Below are 18,476 nucleotides of genomic sequence, written 5' to 3'. Positions count from 1 at the left end.
TAACACCGGAATTCAGTCCTAATTAAAACATATTTAAACATCAAACTTCAGTAATTAAATTCCACACTATAGTTGAAACATTGTTCCAATATGACAAGAAATAGCAACAGTCGTTTTAGCTGACCTAAATTAATGTTTTCTACTTGGTAGTATTATAATTAGAATCAACTTTAAAGAAGACTGTTAATTTGTTCATGGGAGGCTTTTGGAGCTGTTCTAACAGGCAAAGTTAGCTCACATGTTGTTACTGCAGTGTGTTCATTCAGGCTGTCTTAGATTTCTCTGTCAAAAGCTCAGATATAACAACCCATTTGAATATATTACTCCATGTAGTCTGACATTTTAAAAGATTTTAAAGAAAGAACTGACAATATGATGCCAGTATTTACAGTATCGTGCATTCCAGTGTAATTTCTGCAGAAATTAAGGTGACAGCGAGAGTACACAAATAAAACAGTAATTCATTATGATGTTGTAGAACTTCCTGAGTACCAATAATGGACAATGGAGGCATTTTGAATAAATATTTATGGAAAGTGTGTCCTTTACAAGTAGCATTTTATCTGTCAGCAGCAGTAGGTTATCTTCAGGCAAAAAAAAAGTTGCCTGGTGAAGTATAATGCAATACAGTGTACTTGCTGGGGCACAAGGACGGATGCTAGCAAGTGTAGTCATGTCATGTCTTAAGTGAGAAGATATCAGAGCTGATGACCTGAAGAGTTAAACTGAATCACCCTTGACGGATGATCTGGTAACACAGATACCAAGTTCTTATTAGATTTATTTGAAGATCTTCAGTGCTTTCTCTGATCCAGCTGCTTTGAAGGCAGCATATACAGTGGTGAGCCAGTAACCAAGTCACTTTATTAATTAAAGATGGTGTCTCAGTTAACATTTTAATATCATTTTATTACCCTGGATCTCAGGATGGTTTTGTTACCTCAGAATGATACAACTGGTGGCAAGTAAAGTCTGTGATACTTAGAGATGTTGTTAATGTTGTTCATTGACTATTACATGTCCTGAAAATTAATTGTGTGGGTTTTAAAGTTCTTGATATAGGCTAATACTTGGGAACCAATTTTTGTAAAGAAAAAAATGTAACTTCAAATCAGCTCAAATTTTAGAAGGTGGAAAGGGGGTTAGATTTTTCTGAAATAGTTGTCATCCTTTTAATTGAAATATGAGTTATTTATTTAAAGCCTTAAAATTGTGAATATTTTTAATGGATACCTGCACTAGATCCTCTGATTTTAGGCTATGGACCCTGCTAGCTTGGCAGTAAATGTCACAGTAGGACTAAAGAAAGCCCTTGTATCCTTCAAAGAGCAGGAAAATAGGGATCACTGAAGGCAATTCTTAGGTAAGTTTCAGTGTGTATTGGAACCCCATGTTTCCAGTGCCTAGTACTGTTGTGGTATAAATTGCCATTATTTTTTTCCCCAAGACACTCTGGGTTTTCTTAACCATCTAGAGCATTAATTAGCATTTGTGCTTCAGTCAATTCCCCTGGTCCATCTTTCACTTAATCTTTGCCTTTTTTACATTCTCAGCTTCCACATATCTGAATGCCAGGCAAATCTCTCTCTGAGTGATGCGTTTACCTTAATCTCAATGCACAACAGAGCAACAAACCAATTAGAGTCACAGGCTTTATCCATAGCAGTGATTTTAGCAGTTTTGTAGTCAAGTAAAAAACTAAACAGAAATAGCATTTCTCCGATCCTGGTTTGTATAGTTTTATGTTCATCCCAGCATTAGGGGTTTACCTGTGTGAGTCTGTACCAAAAAGTCCTGCAAAAAAGGCAAGCTCTTAATTTAACTGGATGGCAGAGATACCAAATGAGGCAACACCAAAAAGTACAATGCCTTGTGAAATGATTTGGTTATTTATTGTAATTTATTTATGTCCTTTGATATCAAGAGTTTGACTGGTCCCATGTGTGGGCAGCTCCTGTCCAGCTTTAGCAGTGGTGTGCACATCAAGAATTACCCTGAGTCTTTCCCCTGAAAGAAACAAACAGGCATTCAACACACTTTGTTCAGGAAGACAATTCCAGAGTGTCTTTCATAAAAGGAAACAATAGCAATTTATAAGGACAGTGCTGCAGATAAACCAGAAGAAAATACACATTGAAACTTACTTAAACTTCAAAACTTACTGCTTGGTCTCATCTTTCCCTTGAACACACTGAGACCTTCTTTTCCTTATATTTAACATCTCTGTCATCCTACACAGGTGTCAGTGGGAACATCTGGGGATGTACTGTTTGGACTTAGGTACCAATGTTTTGTTTCCAAAACTGGATGAAGTCCTTAGGTCAGCTAAGGGAATCCAGGGCAATGAAGCATACATTTCCCTCACAGTACTTACCTCGTTGTGCTTTGAGTGCAGTGTGAGATTCAGCTCAAATCAAGAATACAGGCTCTTCACAGGGAAAGTTAGGCACAACTTAAGGAACCTTAAGAAACCAAATAAGCAGAAATCCACCTGAATTAACCAAGGTAAGCTACAGGGGACAAGAAGGAGTAGATAGGTAGGTGGTTGTTTTGGCCTATGGTCGCAGGGACGTTGATGAGTAGAGGGCCAGGCAGGAGTTAAGCATCAGTTTTCATAAATTGAAAGTAAAGTGAATCTGTCTTCAAAATGATGTAAAGAAGCAGATAGGTGCTTTTTGCTGAGTCTGCTCTGTTCTTGGCAACGTGATCCCAGGAGTACTGGGTTGTACGTGAGATCACTGTTACATGACACCTGTGCTGGCTGCCATCAGATGCCTTTTCTCAAGCTGTTCAAACTGTGGCCAGATCCCATTTGCCTGGGCAGGAAATGGCATCATTGCCCCGTGGGAAGTATGCACCTAGTTTTTTCTGCTCAGCATCACCACTGGAAGGGCAGAGTAGCTGGAGACCTAGGACCTATCCATGTGGCAGACGAAACATTTTCTGCCAAGGCACTGTAAGCATCAGGGCCACTTGAGGTTCACCCTGGCAATCCCAGTGCTTGCTCCCAGCCTGGATTTACTTCTACTGCCTTGACTTGAGATTCGGAAGCTACAGACTTCTACAGTTCATTAGGATTTAGTTATCAATTATCTTGGGGCCACCGAATCTACAGTACTTTGGAGAATGAGACTCAGGTACAATTAAAGATCACAGTTCTTGCATCATTTTAGGTATTGGCTGCTTTAGCCATTTTATTGATTTTTTTAGAAGAAATGAGAGCACATGATTTTTTTCAAATTATTTGAGGACATTTGGAACATAGTGGGGTACTTTTATTGAAGGGTAGAAGAGAATGTTTTAGTATTTTCACTCAGAGCTGTATAATGGTTTAAAAGGACACTACACTCCTTTAGACAATTTTTTTTGTTGCTGCTGCAAAGCAGCGAAATGTTAAGCACAGCATTTTAAATAATGACAACAAAAGTGTACATGCCTTGAATTCCTTTGTTTTCCTCCCTGGATGCCTTAATCCCTCTGTATTTGAAAATGAGGTTTTGAGAGGATCTGATAAAACCTCTAGAGTGATTTCAGATGTTTTATTTCCATGAGCTTCCATACATCTATTTATCTTCCCTGTATCACTGAAAAGTAAATGCAATTTTAATCAGAGGAGCTAATGATGAATTTAGGAGGTTTTATTGTGGTTTAAAAGTATCCCATGCATCTGTTTCTCTCTCACGTGATGTTATGACTTAGGGGGTCTGCCATCTGTTTACTTCAGTGTGGAACTAAGAATAAGTATATATATGTAAATAGCCTTACAATTAAGGAACCCCAAATGACTTTATTTGACCAAATATCTTATTGGTCCTTTACAAGTTTGGATTTTGCTCTGGGTCAATTTTCATTTTCATAAATGTCGGCTACACATAAAATTATAAACCCATAGAAACATGCCAGATAAGATTGGCACAGGGGGACATGTAAAAATCTTGCTACACTTAAAAGACACCAAAAATCTGCTGTGATTTCCCTTTACTACATCAAAGAACATGCAACTGGTTTATGTTCTGTAATGTCATAGTTCCATCTCTGAAGATACACATTCATGCAGAACTACAGATATTTTTGCAGGATTCACAAATGACGCACAAACACAGGGAGAAAACATTACATTCTATGTATTGCAATCTTTGGTGGAAAAAGTATATATGAAGTGCTATTTTAGAAGCAGCTTTTATTAGGAGAATATTACCAATTTCTTAAACTGTGCTGTTGTCATTACTATGAAGATTTGTACCATATCTTTAAAAAGGAGTAAGAAAATCAGTGTAAATATGTTCCCTCTATTCCCTCCTCTAAAACATAAACAACATTATAATGTAATATAGCTATAAAATGTAAAAAAATGATTGAACGCATATATGGATATGGAACAGAAGAAATAAAGAATTAGGAACCAAATACTAACCACCCAGGCAAAAGGTATGCGTAGCACATAACCACACGTCCAGGACTGTGCATAGACACTCAATGCAGCCAGAACTGTCTATCCCAATATGTGCTTATACCTTTATTTCCATGTAATCTGCTTTCCTTTCCTACACACACGTAGACAGATGGCATAAGGTGAAAAGCTCCTGTGAAAGGCACTGGATGATTCAGGGATTTGGTAGAGAAGCCCAGTGTACTCCCTGTGGAAAAATACTTCTTCCCAGGGTGCTTCTGCCAGCTGGGGAACTGCAGAGATTACGTGCCTCCTGTGCATGAGGAAAAATGGTGGGGTTTTTAGCTTCAACACAGCTCTGTTTTGAGTAACAGTTTATACAAAATGTGGGCCTACATCTGACATGAAATAATTGATGGTAGACATTGTTTCTTTATGTAGAAGCACAAATAGAGGTTGAATACCAGGTCAAATTCATGCAGTAGCTTAGCTATCACTCAGTTGACTTCAGTAGATTAACCCTTGCTTACATTAAAGATGAAGTTGTCCTTTATGCCATACATCAGGTATGTGCAGTAATGTACAAGCAAAAAGGAATGGGTATTAGAAATCTAAACCAAATGTAGAGTCTTGTGCCTGGGAAAGAACAACCAGTACAGGCTGGGGGTTGACCTGCTGGAAAGTAGTGAAGGGGAAAGGGACCTGGGGGTCCTGGTGGATAGGAGGATGACCATGAGCCAGCAATGTGCCCTTGTGGCCAAGAAGGCAAATGGCATCCTAGGGTGCATTAGAAAGGCTGTGGTTAGTAGGGCAAGAGAGGTTCTTCTCCCCCTCTACTCTGCCTTGGTGAGGCCGCATCTGGAATATTGCATCCAGTTCTGGGCCCCTCAGTTCAAGAAGGACAGGGAATTGCTTGAAAGAGTCCAGTGCAGAGCCACAAAGATGATGAAGGGAGTGGAACACCTCCCTTATGAGGAGAGGCTGAGGGAGCTGGGTCTCTTTAGCTTGGAGGAGGCTGAGGGGTGACCTCATCAGTGTTTACAGATATGTAAAGGGTGGGTGTCAGGATGGTGGAGCTAGGCTTTTTTCAGTGATATCCAATGACAGGACAAGGGGCAGTGGGTGTAAACTGGAGCATAGGAGGTTCCACATTAACATCAGGAAGAACTTCTTTACTGTAAGAGTGACAGAGCACTGGAACAGGTTGCCCAGGGAGGTTGTGGAGTCTCCTACATTGGAGATATTCAAGGCCCACCTGGACAAGTTCCTGTGTAATGTACTCTAGGTTACCCTGCTCTTGTATGGGGGTTGGACTAGATGATCTTTTGAGGTGCCTTCCAACCCTTGGGATTCTGTGATTCTGTGAACTGACATTATCTCCATTTTCTGAATTTATCAATAGAACACAGAGTGGCATTAGAACAATGGTTACGTGTTTTTGGTCTGTTGACTGTGGCCAAACCTCAGCATTACTTGTGGGCCAGCAAGCACCTGCCGTTCAGCTTTGAATTGCAAATGCACCATGGGCAGTTTGGTTCTGCAGTCCCGCTGCAATGTCCTTGTTTTGCCATGGTGTCTGCAGGTTTCCATGTGATAACCTGTGCCTTGTTGAAGGAGCCACACACTTCTTTATCCTGAAATACTCCATATCCGTCCTCAGTGCCGGGACATCTGGCAGCTTGGCTAGGTCTTTAGCTATCAGAACAAGAGGAGATCTGGGCTCACAGGCTGCATGCCACCTTAGCTGTTGTTTGGTCTTTCAGTGGGTCCTACCTGGGTCACTTGTATGCAGTGCTCCTTCCAGCTGTGGAGGGAGCAGGCTCAGGTGGGTAAGCCACCAAGGGTCATGATTCTATTCCAGCTGCTGTTCATGGAGATTGAGGTGCTTCAGCAGCAGTTCTTTCACCTGAATTCTGCTTGACTTGGGGGCCATCCTACCTCTAGGGTGGGTTTTATTTTCTAAATAGTGTGTTCCATTTCAGTCAAAAGTTATGGCTATCCCACAGGAATCTTGTCAAGAAATTCTTTGGCCTTTTGCAAATATTAGACTTGATTATATAATAGTTGTTCTAGTTTCATAATATATTAATCTGTACATATATACATCATTGTGCTTCTTGAGAAGGCAGTGGGAACTGCTTTTCTTGTGTAATATCTTCAATTTGTAGTCGCATCTTGCACTTAATCATTACTGACAATACTAACAAGCAGCAAAGTATATTTGATTGAAGATAAAACCCAGAAAGAGCAACTGAGAATAAGGCAATTTGAAATGCTTGCAAACAGATAATTTTTTTTTTAAGTTATTGTTCTTATTAAGTTAGTTTGCACTGTTTTTAGTTTACATCCACTTCCCTGAGTCATCAGAACTGTGGGAGAACAGGCTAGATTTTCTTTTGATACATGCATTAACATTGGAATTGTTTGGGAAAAACTTACCTGGAGGCACATACCAGTAACATTCAGTTACAAATTAATGGCTCATAAATTTAACTGTTTGGGTCAAGGTTACTAAAGGCAATATACGAGACAACCTGAGTTTCATTTTTTGTAATGTTCACTCCCTGAACCATTAAGAGAAGACCTTGGTAGTCCTTAACATGGTCTTTCCACTTGCAAAGAGTATTCATACTTAAGAAATTCAGCATGTATTTTTAATTCATTCTCAAGAATTTTGATAGCATTTTTCTTTTAAACATGCCTTAAAACTGATGTCGGTGTTTCTTGCCCTGTAATTATTGTTTGCCAACATCAGGAGCAGGTTCCCAAAATAATCTTTGCTTGCATGAGTAGATCTTACCCACGTGATTTGTTCCAGTAAAATGAGTTCTCTGTTTTAAATACTGCCTTTGAGGTAAAAGGAAATTACAGCATCAGACCTCCCACAGAATTTGTCTGCCAGCTCAATTGTTTTAAAAGCACAGGGCAAACCTGCTCTACCAAGTTTTGCCTGTGTAGTTGTAGTGGTTCAAGACCTGAAAATTTGTTAGACGTTTGTTGATGGCAGAATCTTAGACGACAATACAACTCTTCTGTATACAAAGAGGACAAGAGTTTTGTCTGTGTCTTGTGTTGAGGGGAGGTAGTGTAGCTGTATGAATTTAAGAAGAAAAAAAAAGAGAAAATGAAAGGTTGGCACCTTCCATTAGCATATGGTGCACACAATTACCCTACAGGCAGAGTCACAATGGCAGATGCACTATGGCATAGATGGATCTACATTTGCTCATTTAAAAAACTATTTCTGTCTTCCTTGCTGTTGTGTAAAAAACACAACCAATAACCAAATGTGGAAAACAAGCAAACAGTAACCAAATTAATTATATCCTGTAAACAAAAGAGAGGGTATGGAGCTGCTTGTGCTTTTAACCTGTTATTTCAGTGGTATGACTCCACTACAAATTGCCACTTTCCTTTTAGTTCACTGGAAACATAAGCTGTGAATGTTTATTTTTTTACTAGCAGCTGAGTTAAATGGCTACTATGAAGAATGATAATAAAACAGCAGCATCAAGATATACCTGAAAATAAGCTGCTTCTAGCTGTCACTTAGGGTTTCTTCACCAAGTATCCCAATACAGAACCAGCTCAGGGCTGCCTAGCACACTCTACTCTTCTCTTTGAGATTCCATCTCATTAAATATAGTCAGGGGTTACAAAGATGGTACTGGGTGCAAATGAAGCTGTGAGGCATTTGCTAGGAAGCCCCCTTTTACCTGCCTTCCATCTTTTAATGTCCCGAAGTTTATTAAGCTTCATTCAGTTATATTGCAAAATTGTGAGAATGCAAGTAAGGTACTATTTAAACTTGTCATAGAATGAGTGGTTTCTGATATGCAAGGGTTATTAGACAGGATGGAAGTGAATTAAATTATAATTGAATGCAGCATCTTCATTCCCAGGAAATCGTCCTTGCATTGCAAGAGTTTTTTTAACATCTTCTGATGTATCACCAATGCGTCCTAATATTACAGTGACTCTCCATTTACAACAACAGGCTTTCTCTAGACACTGCATATTAATAATACAGTAATGATGTGGCATTTGGTCTACTTAAATGAAAGTAAGGTCTCCCTGCTGACACCAGGTGTAAGGTGCTTATGTTGTCAAAGATAATCACAAAGCCTGAGCACCATGTAAATGATTTTCTATTCCTATCTATTAAAGCTCTAGAAGCCAGAGGACTTATCAGGTCAAACACTGTAAAACTTACCTTGCATTTAACAGAGAAGGGCAACAAAAATAATCAAAGTTGCCTGCCAGCTTCCATATAAATAAATGTGGTAAAGCTCTTCAGCCTGGAAAATGTGACTGGGGGAGAAAAGATAGAGGCAGGGAACAGGTGACTATGGATGAATTTACTGAAACTTCCAGTACAAAAATACCAAATTACCCAAGGAGGAGGCAAGTGCTGAACAAACAAAATGAAATAATCCATCACTGAACTTGCACTTAGGCTGTAGAGCACCCTGCTACAGGATGATGCAGATCTCAGCAGCTCACCTTGATCCAAAATACAAGGCTAATTTGACTTCTTGACTAATTTCAAATTGTAAATGCCTAGAAAATAATGAAGGCATAGATGAAGGGAAAAATCTGTTGGGGAAAGACAGAAGTACATTTACACAAAGCCTTTGTCTAACCATCTGATTATTGGCAAAACTACAGCAAACTTCTAAAGGTAATTTAATGGATTAACCAAAATGAAAAAGCTGCTATGTAAATTACTTGCTCTCTTCTCCCAATTCTACTTAATACTGACAAGAAACTGGAAAGAATACAAGCAATTATATGCAAACTGAAAGAGGTGTGATAAATTATTTCTGCTGTTTAATATTCTTGAAAAATTTTATCTTATGCTCAAATGGTCCCATCTTATTTTACTGATAAGATTTTTTTGTTAAGCTCAGCAACATTTTTTCTAAGCCACATAAAATGAAATAGATACTCTTTGGGAAGCTGTTGCTGTATTTCCCTTAATCTGTCAGCACATGGTATTTATGCATTTCTCTATGTGGCTTTGATGAAATATTGCTGATTTTAATCTATTATATTCAATGTATTTTCATATCCAGTGACTTAGAGGTCACTGGATAATGGGAATATTGACAGGTCTGGTTCTAAGGCGTTGGCTGTAAAGTGAACTTTAATGATGAGCGTTTACAAAAGCTGAATTGGATGAGAAGCTTATAGAGGTGGTTCTCCATTGAGCAGAGGCTGAGGGAAAAATTTTAGTGTGGCAAAGGTGTTTACATGGATTAAAAGCACCACTGTGTTTGCCTGGAGTAGGGGGGAAAGATAGCTTCCTGCAAACCTGGCCTATTTTCTTCAAATAATTTCCAAGGAAACAGCCTGTGCTGAGCTAGGATCTGATTACCAGTTGCAGGCCTTAGACCATAGCCATTATTGTTTTAACATTTCTGCTTTCATCTTTATCCCAGCAGGAACCAGGCTGTATGGGCTGCTGTGTAACTTGACCTTGCTTGGAGGTGAAAAGACAGGTTAGCACACAGTGATCACAAAGCCAGAAGAAAAAGACAGTATTTAGAAAATAAAGAAAGGAGCTGGTGCGGTATGATCATGTGTAATGTTCTACACTGTGTGGTGTGGGTGGCCTGATGAGCAGTGTCTGTCCACAAAACCCAGAAACCTGGACTTGGTCATAGTTTCTCCATTTTTTAACCTTGTCTGTACAGAGATGCTGTGATTTTCATCATTAAAATACTAATGATGATGATTTCCTGTAACATTAGAGATTACAAAAAAAAAAGGAAAGAAAAATGCAGGGGGAAAAAAGAAATCTGCATAAAATTTTAGTGCTTTCAATAAACAAAATTATTAGTAAATCAGCAGAAAAAGCTGGATATGAATCTTTAAGTCTTTGCTGTTGTTTTACTACTGTCCTCTGAGCTTTCCATGCAGTAAGACAGTGAGTCCAGAGTCAGCAGCAATTAGGCATGACATGTCTTAAAACATCTCAGGGACGATAAAATAAAAGCATTCAGCATCAAAAAGCTGAAAAAAGTGTAAAGGGGAAGAGAGTTTCTATTATGATAGACCATGGATACTCAAACTGGTATGACAACTGTGCATCACACGAGTGGTCACTGTCAAAACGCAACCAAACCACAGCTGCAAGGCCACAGGGTCCCAGTTAAATTGTAGTAGAGGCAAAGTGAGTGATAGACTTCCTTCGGCTTGTCTCAACCACCGCCTCATCTCACAAAAACAAGGCAACCCAAAACTCAGCTATGCTTTCATAAAGATTTCAAGCCAAGAGCAGTAGAAACATGTTTTTTCATATCAGACCATATGGCAGATAATAAATATCTGGTTCTTATCACTGATAACATCCTACATAGGCATGGGCAGAAAATAGTTTCCTGACAGATAATGCCACGTCATTCTTCACACATCATTACTCCCTCTCTTGTATCTTTAGGCTGTAAGCTCTTCAGAGCAAGTACTCTTAGAGTGCTCTGATCACAGAGCATTAGTACTATTACAGTATGTGTCAGACCAGAGAAAGGAGTTGCAGCCTGGCTAGCTTTAGTTAGGTGGGGCTTCTGGTTGTGTTCTTGCATTGTTTTGAATGGCTCCTCAAAATTATATAAGATTCTGATTAAAAAACACACCAAAACAACTTGCAGTCCCACTGATGTCAGTGGAAAGAACTGGTGCCTATGAAGAGGTGGCTCATTTGAAACTTTCAAAATCCCAGTTATTTTTCCCAGTTATTATTTACAGGTAGCAGAACATATTTTGCATCTTGCGCCTTTGGAGTCATTGAGACCAAACCAAGGATTAAGCTGCTTGTACCATCAAACATTTGTTCTGCAAACAGGAAAAAAAGATGTATGTGCACCCACCTCAAAAATGCTTGAGCTTCTCAACAGAGACAAAGAATTGGGTTGCATGATGTGTTTGGAAAGCTTTCTTTTCCTCATCATTTTACTTTGTGTGAATTGTGTATGCTCCAAAAGGGGTGACCAAAAAGCAAAACACCTTGGAGAACAAACCAGCATTAAGCCAGGTTACAGCATCTGCCACAGCTAAATGGTTCATTTTTAACTACTTGATGGAAAAATATATTTATTTCTTTATATTTTTCCTCCTTCCAGACTCTGACAACACCTGCTCCATTTGCCGATGAAACAAGCTGTCAGTGCCGAGCCCCCCATGAGAAGCTAACTATCGCACAAGCCCGCCTGGGAACACCAGGTATGTGGAGAGAGCTACATCAGCAGGACTATGGGTGCTCCCAAAGCACAGGCTCTCCCTTATATCTGTCAATGCCCACTTGTGCCTTCCACTTGGAAGCAGAAAGGCCAGCCTGGTATCTGGTGCTATCAGGTAATGGGGAAGAAAGCAGCAACTACAGGGCCATTATCTTCTGTTAGAGAAAAAAATAGAGAAAACATTTCAAGTTACAGTTTGATGTTTTCATGGATGTCCACATGTTGGTCAGAAGGAAGGCTTGCCAGCCCACTTCAGACAGCCTAAAAATTGTTTTGTGTAGTGGCTACCTCCTGGATTCTCTTCCCATGTTGCCCCTGTATGCTGGAGAACTTATTTCACTGATGTTCTTGTTGGTCATGTCAGATCTTCAGTGGCCTTAAAGACCATTTGCTGTCTGCAAAGAAACCATGCCCAGTTTCTTTATCTGGATATTTGTGATTGGGCTGCAAAAATGGGATGATTTCACATAAAGTCCCAATACATACTTCAGCTCCCCCTAAATTCCAAGAGACTGTTAAAAAAAAAGAAGTGTCTTTGTTTACTTACTTTGCCTATTTAAAACAAGCTTTCAAAGTGTGTAACTTTATAGGCGTAAGCCACAGCTTTCCAGTCAGCTCTGCAAGGAACAGTGTTCTTTCTTGGATGTCCTGACAGCAGAGACATCTCTCTGTAGTACTGAAGTACAGTCCACAGAGGCTGGAGCTATGTTGCTCTCATCTCCACTCTCCTTTTGCTTGGAAATGACACAGCTGTCAGGTGTGTCAGGTAAAGCAAGTCCTTTTTCTGTTTGGAGGCTGCTGCTGAAGATGTCGTACAGAAAGTAAGAGTTATAAAGGTAATAGCAAGAGGATGGTAAGAAAAAGACATTATAGGCTTGTTAGAGAGAAAAGCTTGAAAAGAAGGGAAGTGAAAGTTTATGTGGAAGACATAAGCAATACATTTTTACAGCACTACGCTGTGGAAAAAAGAAAGTCATAGACAAGCGAGGAGGAAAAGGGAGATGATAAGAAAAAAATAAGGAAAAAAATGAAAAATCCAGAAGGTAGAACTGACTAGAAAGGCAGAGAGAGAAGAACAAGACATATGGTGGAACCCTGAATGAGGCAGGAAGATGACATTTTTGCTAAATTAGAATATAGGGATGATGGATGATAATAAATAGGCTAAGTCTGAGAGAAAACACAGAGAGCAGAGAGAAGAACAAGTAATGAGCAGAATAGAACACTCAAAGTTTACCCATGGTGACTTTGAGCATCAGAACTGGGGTAAATCTCCACAATCATCTGGGAACAAAAGCCTGTCCAATACAATTAAGTGCAACTTGTTTGGGTCTGAAAAATTACTGTTCTGTTTCTTTCTCCACAGTCGACAGACCTGTCAGAGTGTATGCAGATGGGATATTTGACCTCTTCCACTCTGGCCATGCTAGAGCTCTTATGCAAGCCAAAACTCTATTTCCAAATAGCTACTTATTAGTAGGAGGTAAGATCAGTTATTTATTGCACTGAATTTTTTGCTTCTGTGCTTCAGTATCAGAGAGTTATTGCCATACCCACACCCCCAGCTGTTTATACACTACGACTTTGAATGCTGCTTTCACTCTGGGGGCTTTCTATAGGCCATTTGCCTTGAATTACATCTTACAATTGCATCAATTAAAGTAAAAGTAAAATTCTGCCCTCAGCAGTACAGGCACAATTCCCATTTAGTTAAAACAGGTGCCTGCATGACTCTGAGCTTAGAATAGCTCCATATGAATAATTTACCTTTTTCAGTTATTCACTCAAAATTGTTCAAAGATGGAGACGAGCAAATGAGATCAACCGCTCATTTATTTCTGGCTTCTCAGTCCCCCTGCCAGCCAGGCACAGCCCACGGTTCCTGCCTGCCAGGTCAGTGTGTGTGAGCAGACCCAGCCTTCAATATCAGGAGAGAAGCTAAATCTGGCCTGTTATCATTGGAGGCCCAAATATAGGTCATGATTTGAATGTAGTTTTTAGCTCACAAGTGTCCCTGGGCAGGTTACTTTCTTATAAGTATTTTTGCTATGAGTCTCTTCTTTTCTGGCTGTGTGGCTGCCTATCAGCTGTTCAGCAGTTGGTATGTGCCTGAGTTGTCACTGGAGGGTGACTCTTTCCTGCCTGGCTCTATTCTCCTGAGGCCTCATAAACATGCATTTTGGTTCCAGTTTCCCTGCATCTTTGGGGCTTAGATATGCCTTGCATAAACATTTCACAGCAACCTTCAGCTGTTCAAATGCTTACAGCAGTGATGGTAAAGCAAATGTGAATGCAGCCTTCAGACACTTTCTAAGATGCATTGTTTTGCATCTTTGTCCCACATCAGTTGAAAGGGGGGGAAAAAACCCCAAGACAGAGGAAGAGCTAAAGCTCCTTGTAAACACATTTTTGGGATTTACTCGTAAATTTATGAAATATAGTAATTCCCTCAGAGGGAAAGGATACATCCCTTTGTTATGAGGGAAACATTATGATTGTTTTCTTGTTGAGCCAGATACCTGCTTATTCTGCAAGCTGGGGGTGCAGGGGTGCAAGACTGAGGTTAAAAAAACCTCCAAGTTACGTAGGTTTTGTTGTTGCTTTTAAAGGAGTGGGGAGTGTGCCAGGTCAGTAAAGGAGCTCTGGGGCAAAAGCCTGGCTCCTTTGAAATTCCTGGCATAGCTTCATTTTGCCCTTATTTTTGGAGTGAAGGACAAAGCAGCTAGCACTCATCAGCACCTTTTCCTAGCAAGGCACTGTGTCTTAGCATGTTTGAAAAATGGGCACCTTTCCACACCCACATACAATTTGCTCTGCAAAAGCACTTGTGTCATAAGTCTTTGTGGGCACCACAACCAACCCCTTCTATTTCTCATTTTGAAGACAGTTATTTGGAGCTACGATTGTTATTTTTTAGTAGACCTTTATACTTTCCCAAATCAGTCATTAGAGCAGGATGACAGAATCAAAGGGAAATGAAGATATTGTTGTCTGCCCTGCACATTAACAAAAGTAATCAAAAATAAGATCAAACCTTTCTACAGAATTAAGCAAATATTACTGGTTTCCAATAATTTTAGTAGACCCTTTTTCCAGGAGACCATAGCTTTAAGGTGACATAAAGGCTGTAAATAAGTGTAAATACAATCTCAGATGGGATCTTTCCACTGAAAATGCATCGATCTCCATTAAATTTCTTGTCTGCAGACATAAAAAATTATATAATAGGATTGAGCATCATTCTGCTAGCTGAAATTCATATGTGTATTATTATCTGGCTTCAGATTTTGCATGCAGTCCAGAGCCTTCCTATATTTTTCCTACTTTAAAGGTCCTTAATGACCATCACATCAAGAACATCCATTTTAGATCTCAAAAAAGACAGCATCTTTGCCAGCACCTTGCCTGATAGGTTGATGTTTTCAAATTAGAAAGAAACAGCAGCTGTAGGGCTGCTCTAACACTTCCCTGCAGCACTAATAACATTGCATTTATCACTTGTCAAGTATATTTACTGTTTGTCTCAGTGTCACAGACAAGTGAAATCCAAAGGCACAGGTTTGACCTGTGTTGAAGGACCACCTCTGTCAACCCAATGGATATCACATTATTCCATCTGGAGTGTCAAATGACTATTGTAGCTGTAATATTGGACAGTTACAATGGGGACAGGTCAGTGTTTTATGCAACATTATGAGAAACATAGATAATACCCAACTTTTACAGTCCTCTGGTAACATGGGTGTCGCTTCCCCTCATTTTAAAAGCAATGTGACAAAGTATTAAGGTTAAGGACAGAGTATCAGAGGTAAGGACACAGGATTTACGGGCTTTTAAATCTACACATTCCACTAGGGCATAGGGCTTCTCCCAGTCCTTTCTATGGGTATTCCTTCTGTGATTTCCTATTTAAACATGGCACAAGCCTTACTTCTCTTTCTGTGAAATCTGCTGAACTCAAACCTAAATTCAGAGGCAGATTCCTATAAAATGTGCCATGGCCTGTTTTCCATCAGGTGTCTAGTGAGAAACTGTTCTGCTGTGATTTAAGTCTTCGTTGCCAAGTTCATCATTTAGAGTATCATTTACGTAAGCACAAATAGTGGGGAGGCCCAGAAAGGCTGAGGGGTCTCCACCTCCAGGAACTGAGCTGGCTGAGGCCCTGAGCAATCTGCTGTGTTTGACCTTGCCGTAAGGAGCGAGGTTGCATTAGGTGATGTCCACTGGCACTTTCCTGCCTTGACCATTTTGTTAAGTTTGCAAACATTCTGTGATTGCCAAAACTGCACTTCTGAACTCTTCCTAAAGCACTAGCCATTGCCCCTGAAATTTCACAGCCCATGAAATCCCTGCTTACAGTGGGATTGAGTTGCCTTAACATGGGCATACTGGACCACCAGAGATATTCAACAATATATCACTGGGCCTCTGGCTACAGCTGCAGAAAGGGAAGGCTCTGTCAGAAGTCTGTGGTTGTACCTGCTAACCCTGAGCAGAACTCTGATGTCCTGGAGCACCTCAAAATCAGCTAACCTAGTAACTTAAGTCCTTAATGGAACTATTAAGAAATAATAAGCTGCTGGTTATGCTAATTCTACTTATTGTGGAGCCATTTTGTTGATACTTCCATATTTCAGTTTGCAGTGATGATTTAACTCATAAATTCAAAGGCTTCACTGTGATGAATGAAACTGAGCGATATGAAGCCCTCAGACACTGTCGCTATGTGGATGAGGTCATCAGAGATGCACCCTGGACACTGACACCTGAGTTCCTTGAAAAACATAAGGTACATTTCTCCCCTTATTCTTCCCTTCCCCTTTGCAGATTGACAGTTGAGAGTTAACAGCAAGTCTGTGAAATCCTATTAGGTGTAACAAATTATTTAATTCAGTTAATTTCAGTCACTGAAAAAAACACTGCACATGGTGGATTTTGCCTCCACCTTTGTCAGAAAATGTGTTTGTCTTGCCTTTTTTTTTTCCACAATACACTGAGATGATTCCTGTAGTGGGAATTTTGAATGGCAAAGTAACACTGAAGAATTATTCACAAACTGACTTCCAGGGAAGGAGATCATAAACCACAAAAGTTATCATGTAGTGACTGAAGTCCCAAATTAAAGACACATTAATGTCAACAGATGAAATAATTGGCCAGAAATACATAAAAATGTCATGTATCCCCTTAGAGGCAGGATAGAATTTCTTACATGCTATTAACTGTCTTGAAATATATATGAATCTTAACAAAGCATAAATAACTCAGATATGTGCTAGTACCCACAGCATTGAGTGACAAAAAGATAGTACTAGGTATACACGTATATACACACAGCCCTAAGAAGGCAGAATAAAGAATCCTGCCTCCACGGTTTTGAAAGCTTTGCCACTTGACTTAGCTCTTCCAGTAGCAATAAAAGTAGGAACAGGCGTCTTCGGTTTTCTACAGAATGTCACACAGAGCCAGTGAGAATGATGTGTTCATGGCTTTCTGTTCTTTCATACTAACCATGCAACACAGCAGTTGTAGGCCTAAATCTAGTGCAGTATTCTAGGTGATGGCTTTAGGATGAGAATGTCAAAAGCAAATCAGCTGAAGTCGAGAAAAGAGATGATCCTCCACATCAACCCCTTACTGAATCAAAATTCAGTGATGGTGGCATGTGATTCTTCTTCTGTTCACTGGCAGATTGACTTTGTAGCCCATGATGACATCCCATACTCCTCCGCTGGCTCGGATGATGTATACAAACACATAAAGGAGGCGGGTAAGGGCAACTTTTCATTTTTAGCACCTTCATTTTCAGCCTCAGCTCAAATTTTGTACTGCCTTTTGACCACAACTGCTGGGAGAGAAGCAGTAGAGATAATATCACATTCTCTTACACCCTGATAGTAGATACAGCTGACTCTGGTGGAAAGATTCACTTTGTAAAACCACAAAGAATGTCCTTAGCTGAATTCCTGCCATAACGCCCAGGAAATCATTCAGATCTGTCATGGAACAGTCCCATCTGGGTTTTTAAAGCAATTTATGTGTCCCTGAGTAAAAGCTTTGAGTGGGTGAAAATGAGTTTATTTCCTACAGCAGCCCAGCCAACTTCAGATGTTTGTTGATAACTGTGAATTGATGACTCCTTGACATAGCCCAGTCCTGAATATGGGCAAGCATAGGCAGCCTTCTGGAGTCATTAGGATCCACTTCTCCTTTGCACTGTGGTTCTTTTCACTGCTCAAGGAAGCTGAATTAATTCTGAGGAGATAATCCACTTTTACCAGCAGCAGCTATTCTAACACAGTAAACAGTGCCAGAGGAGGAACTGATCATACCTTTCTCCTCCTGCTCCCTAGAGATGCTGCTTTGAACTTTGGCAAATCCATCCTCTTTCTGTATACAAAAACATGTATATTTGAGGCTTAAAAAACATCCAGAGCAAACTTGTCATGCAAAGTGACCTTCTCAAGGTATACAGTGACAGGAGTAGACCATGTATTGAACCGAGCTGCAAGAATAAGCTTTTTATAGCAGCAGTTCTTGATCTTTTTCTACTTGCAAACCTCACTGTGGTGTCAGACTCACAACCCTTTGGGAACTGCTGTCCTACAGTTTCAGAGCCAGCACCAGCTGACTTCACTAGGCAATGAGTACTCGCATTTTTCCACACCAGGTTACTGGGGAGCAGAGAAGCAGATGGGAACTGTGGAGCTCCTTGTTTAGAGTCCCATGGATTCCCATTTCCCCACTCTTCAGTGGGTGGGAGGGCACAGGGGTGGTGAGCTGGATAACTGGGCACTGACTAAACATCTGCACATCTGAACAGTTAGTTTGGAAAATATGAATCAGTC

The 18,476-nt window shown here is 40.0% G+C and overlaps 1 protein-coding gene across 5 annotated transcripts in view; it reads left to right on the top strand.

Annotated features, from left to right (window-relative positions):
• Nucleotides 1–18,476, top strand: part of PCYT1B (phosphate cytidylyltransferase 1B, choline) — a 31,965-nt gene that overhangs the window by 1,303 nt on the left and 12,186 nt on the right. For 4 of the 5 annotated variants that reach the window (XR_004080902.2, XR_004080903.2, XM_005151492.3 and 1 more), the window contains exons 2-5: nucleotides 11,512–11,611; nucleotides 12,995–13,111; nucleotides 16,266–16,417; nucleotides 17,320–17,398. Coding sequence is in view for 3 of the 5 variants with exons in the window: in XM_005151492.3 (XP_005151549.2) it covers nucleotides 11,512–11,611; nucleotides 12,995–13,111; nucleotides 16,266–16,417; nucleotides 17,320–17,398 (448 nt within the window). In the remaining 2 variants the exon portion in view is untranslated. The remainder of the gene's footprint in view (nucleotides 1–11,511; nucleotides 11,612–12,994; nucleotides 13,112–16,265; nucleotides 16,418–17,319; nucleotides 17,399–18,476) is intronic. The other variant, XM_031051084.2, reaches the window with a different exon arrangement.

This window comes from Melopsittacus undulatus, chromosome 2 (assembly GCF_012275295.1).
Source record: "Melopsittacus undulatus isolate bMelUnd1 chromosome 2, bMelUnd1.mat.Z, whole genome shotgun sequence".
Classification (NCBI taxonomy): Eukaryota; Metazoa; Chordata; class Aves; order Psittaciformes; family Psittaculidae; genus Melopsittacus; species Melopsittacus undulatus.
Note: the sequence above shows the minus strand (reverse complement) of the source record. Positions and strands in the feature narration are given on the sequence as shown.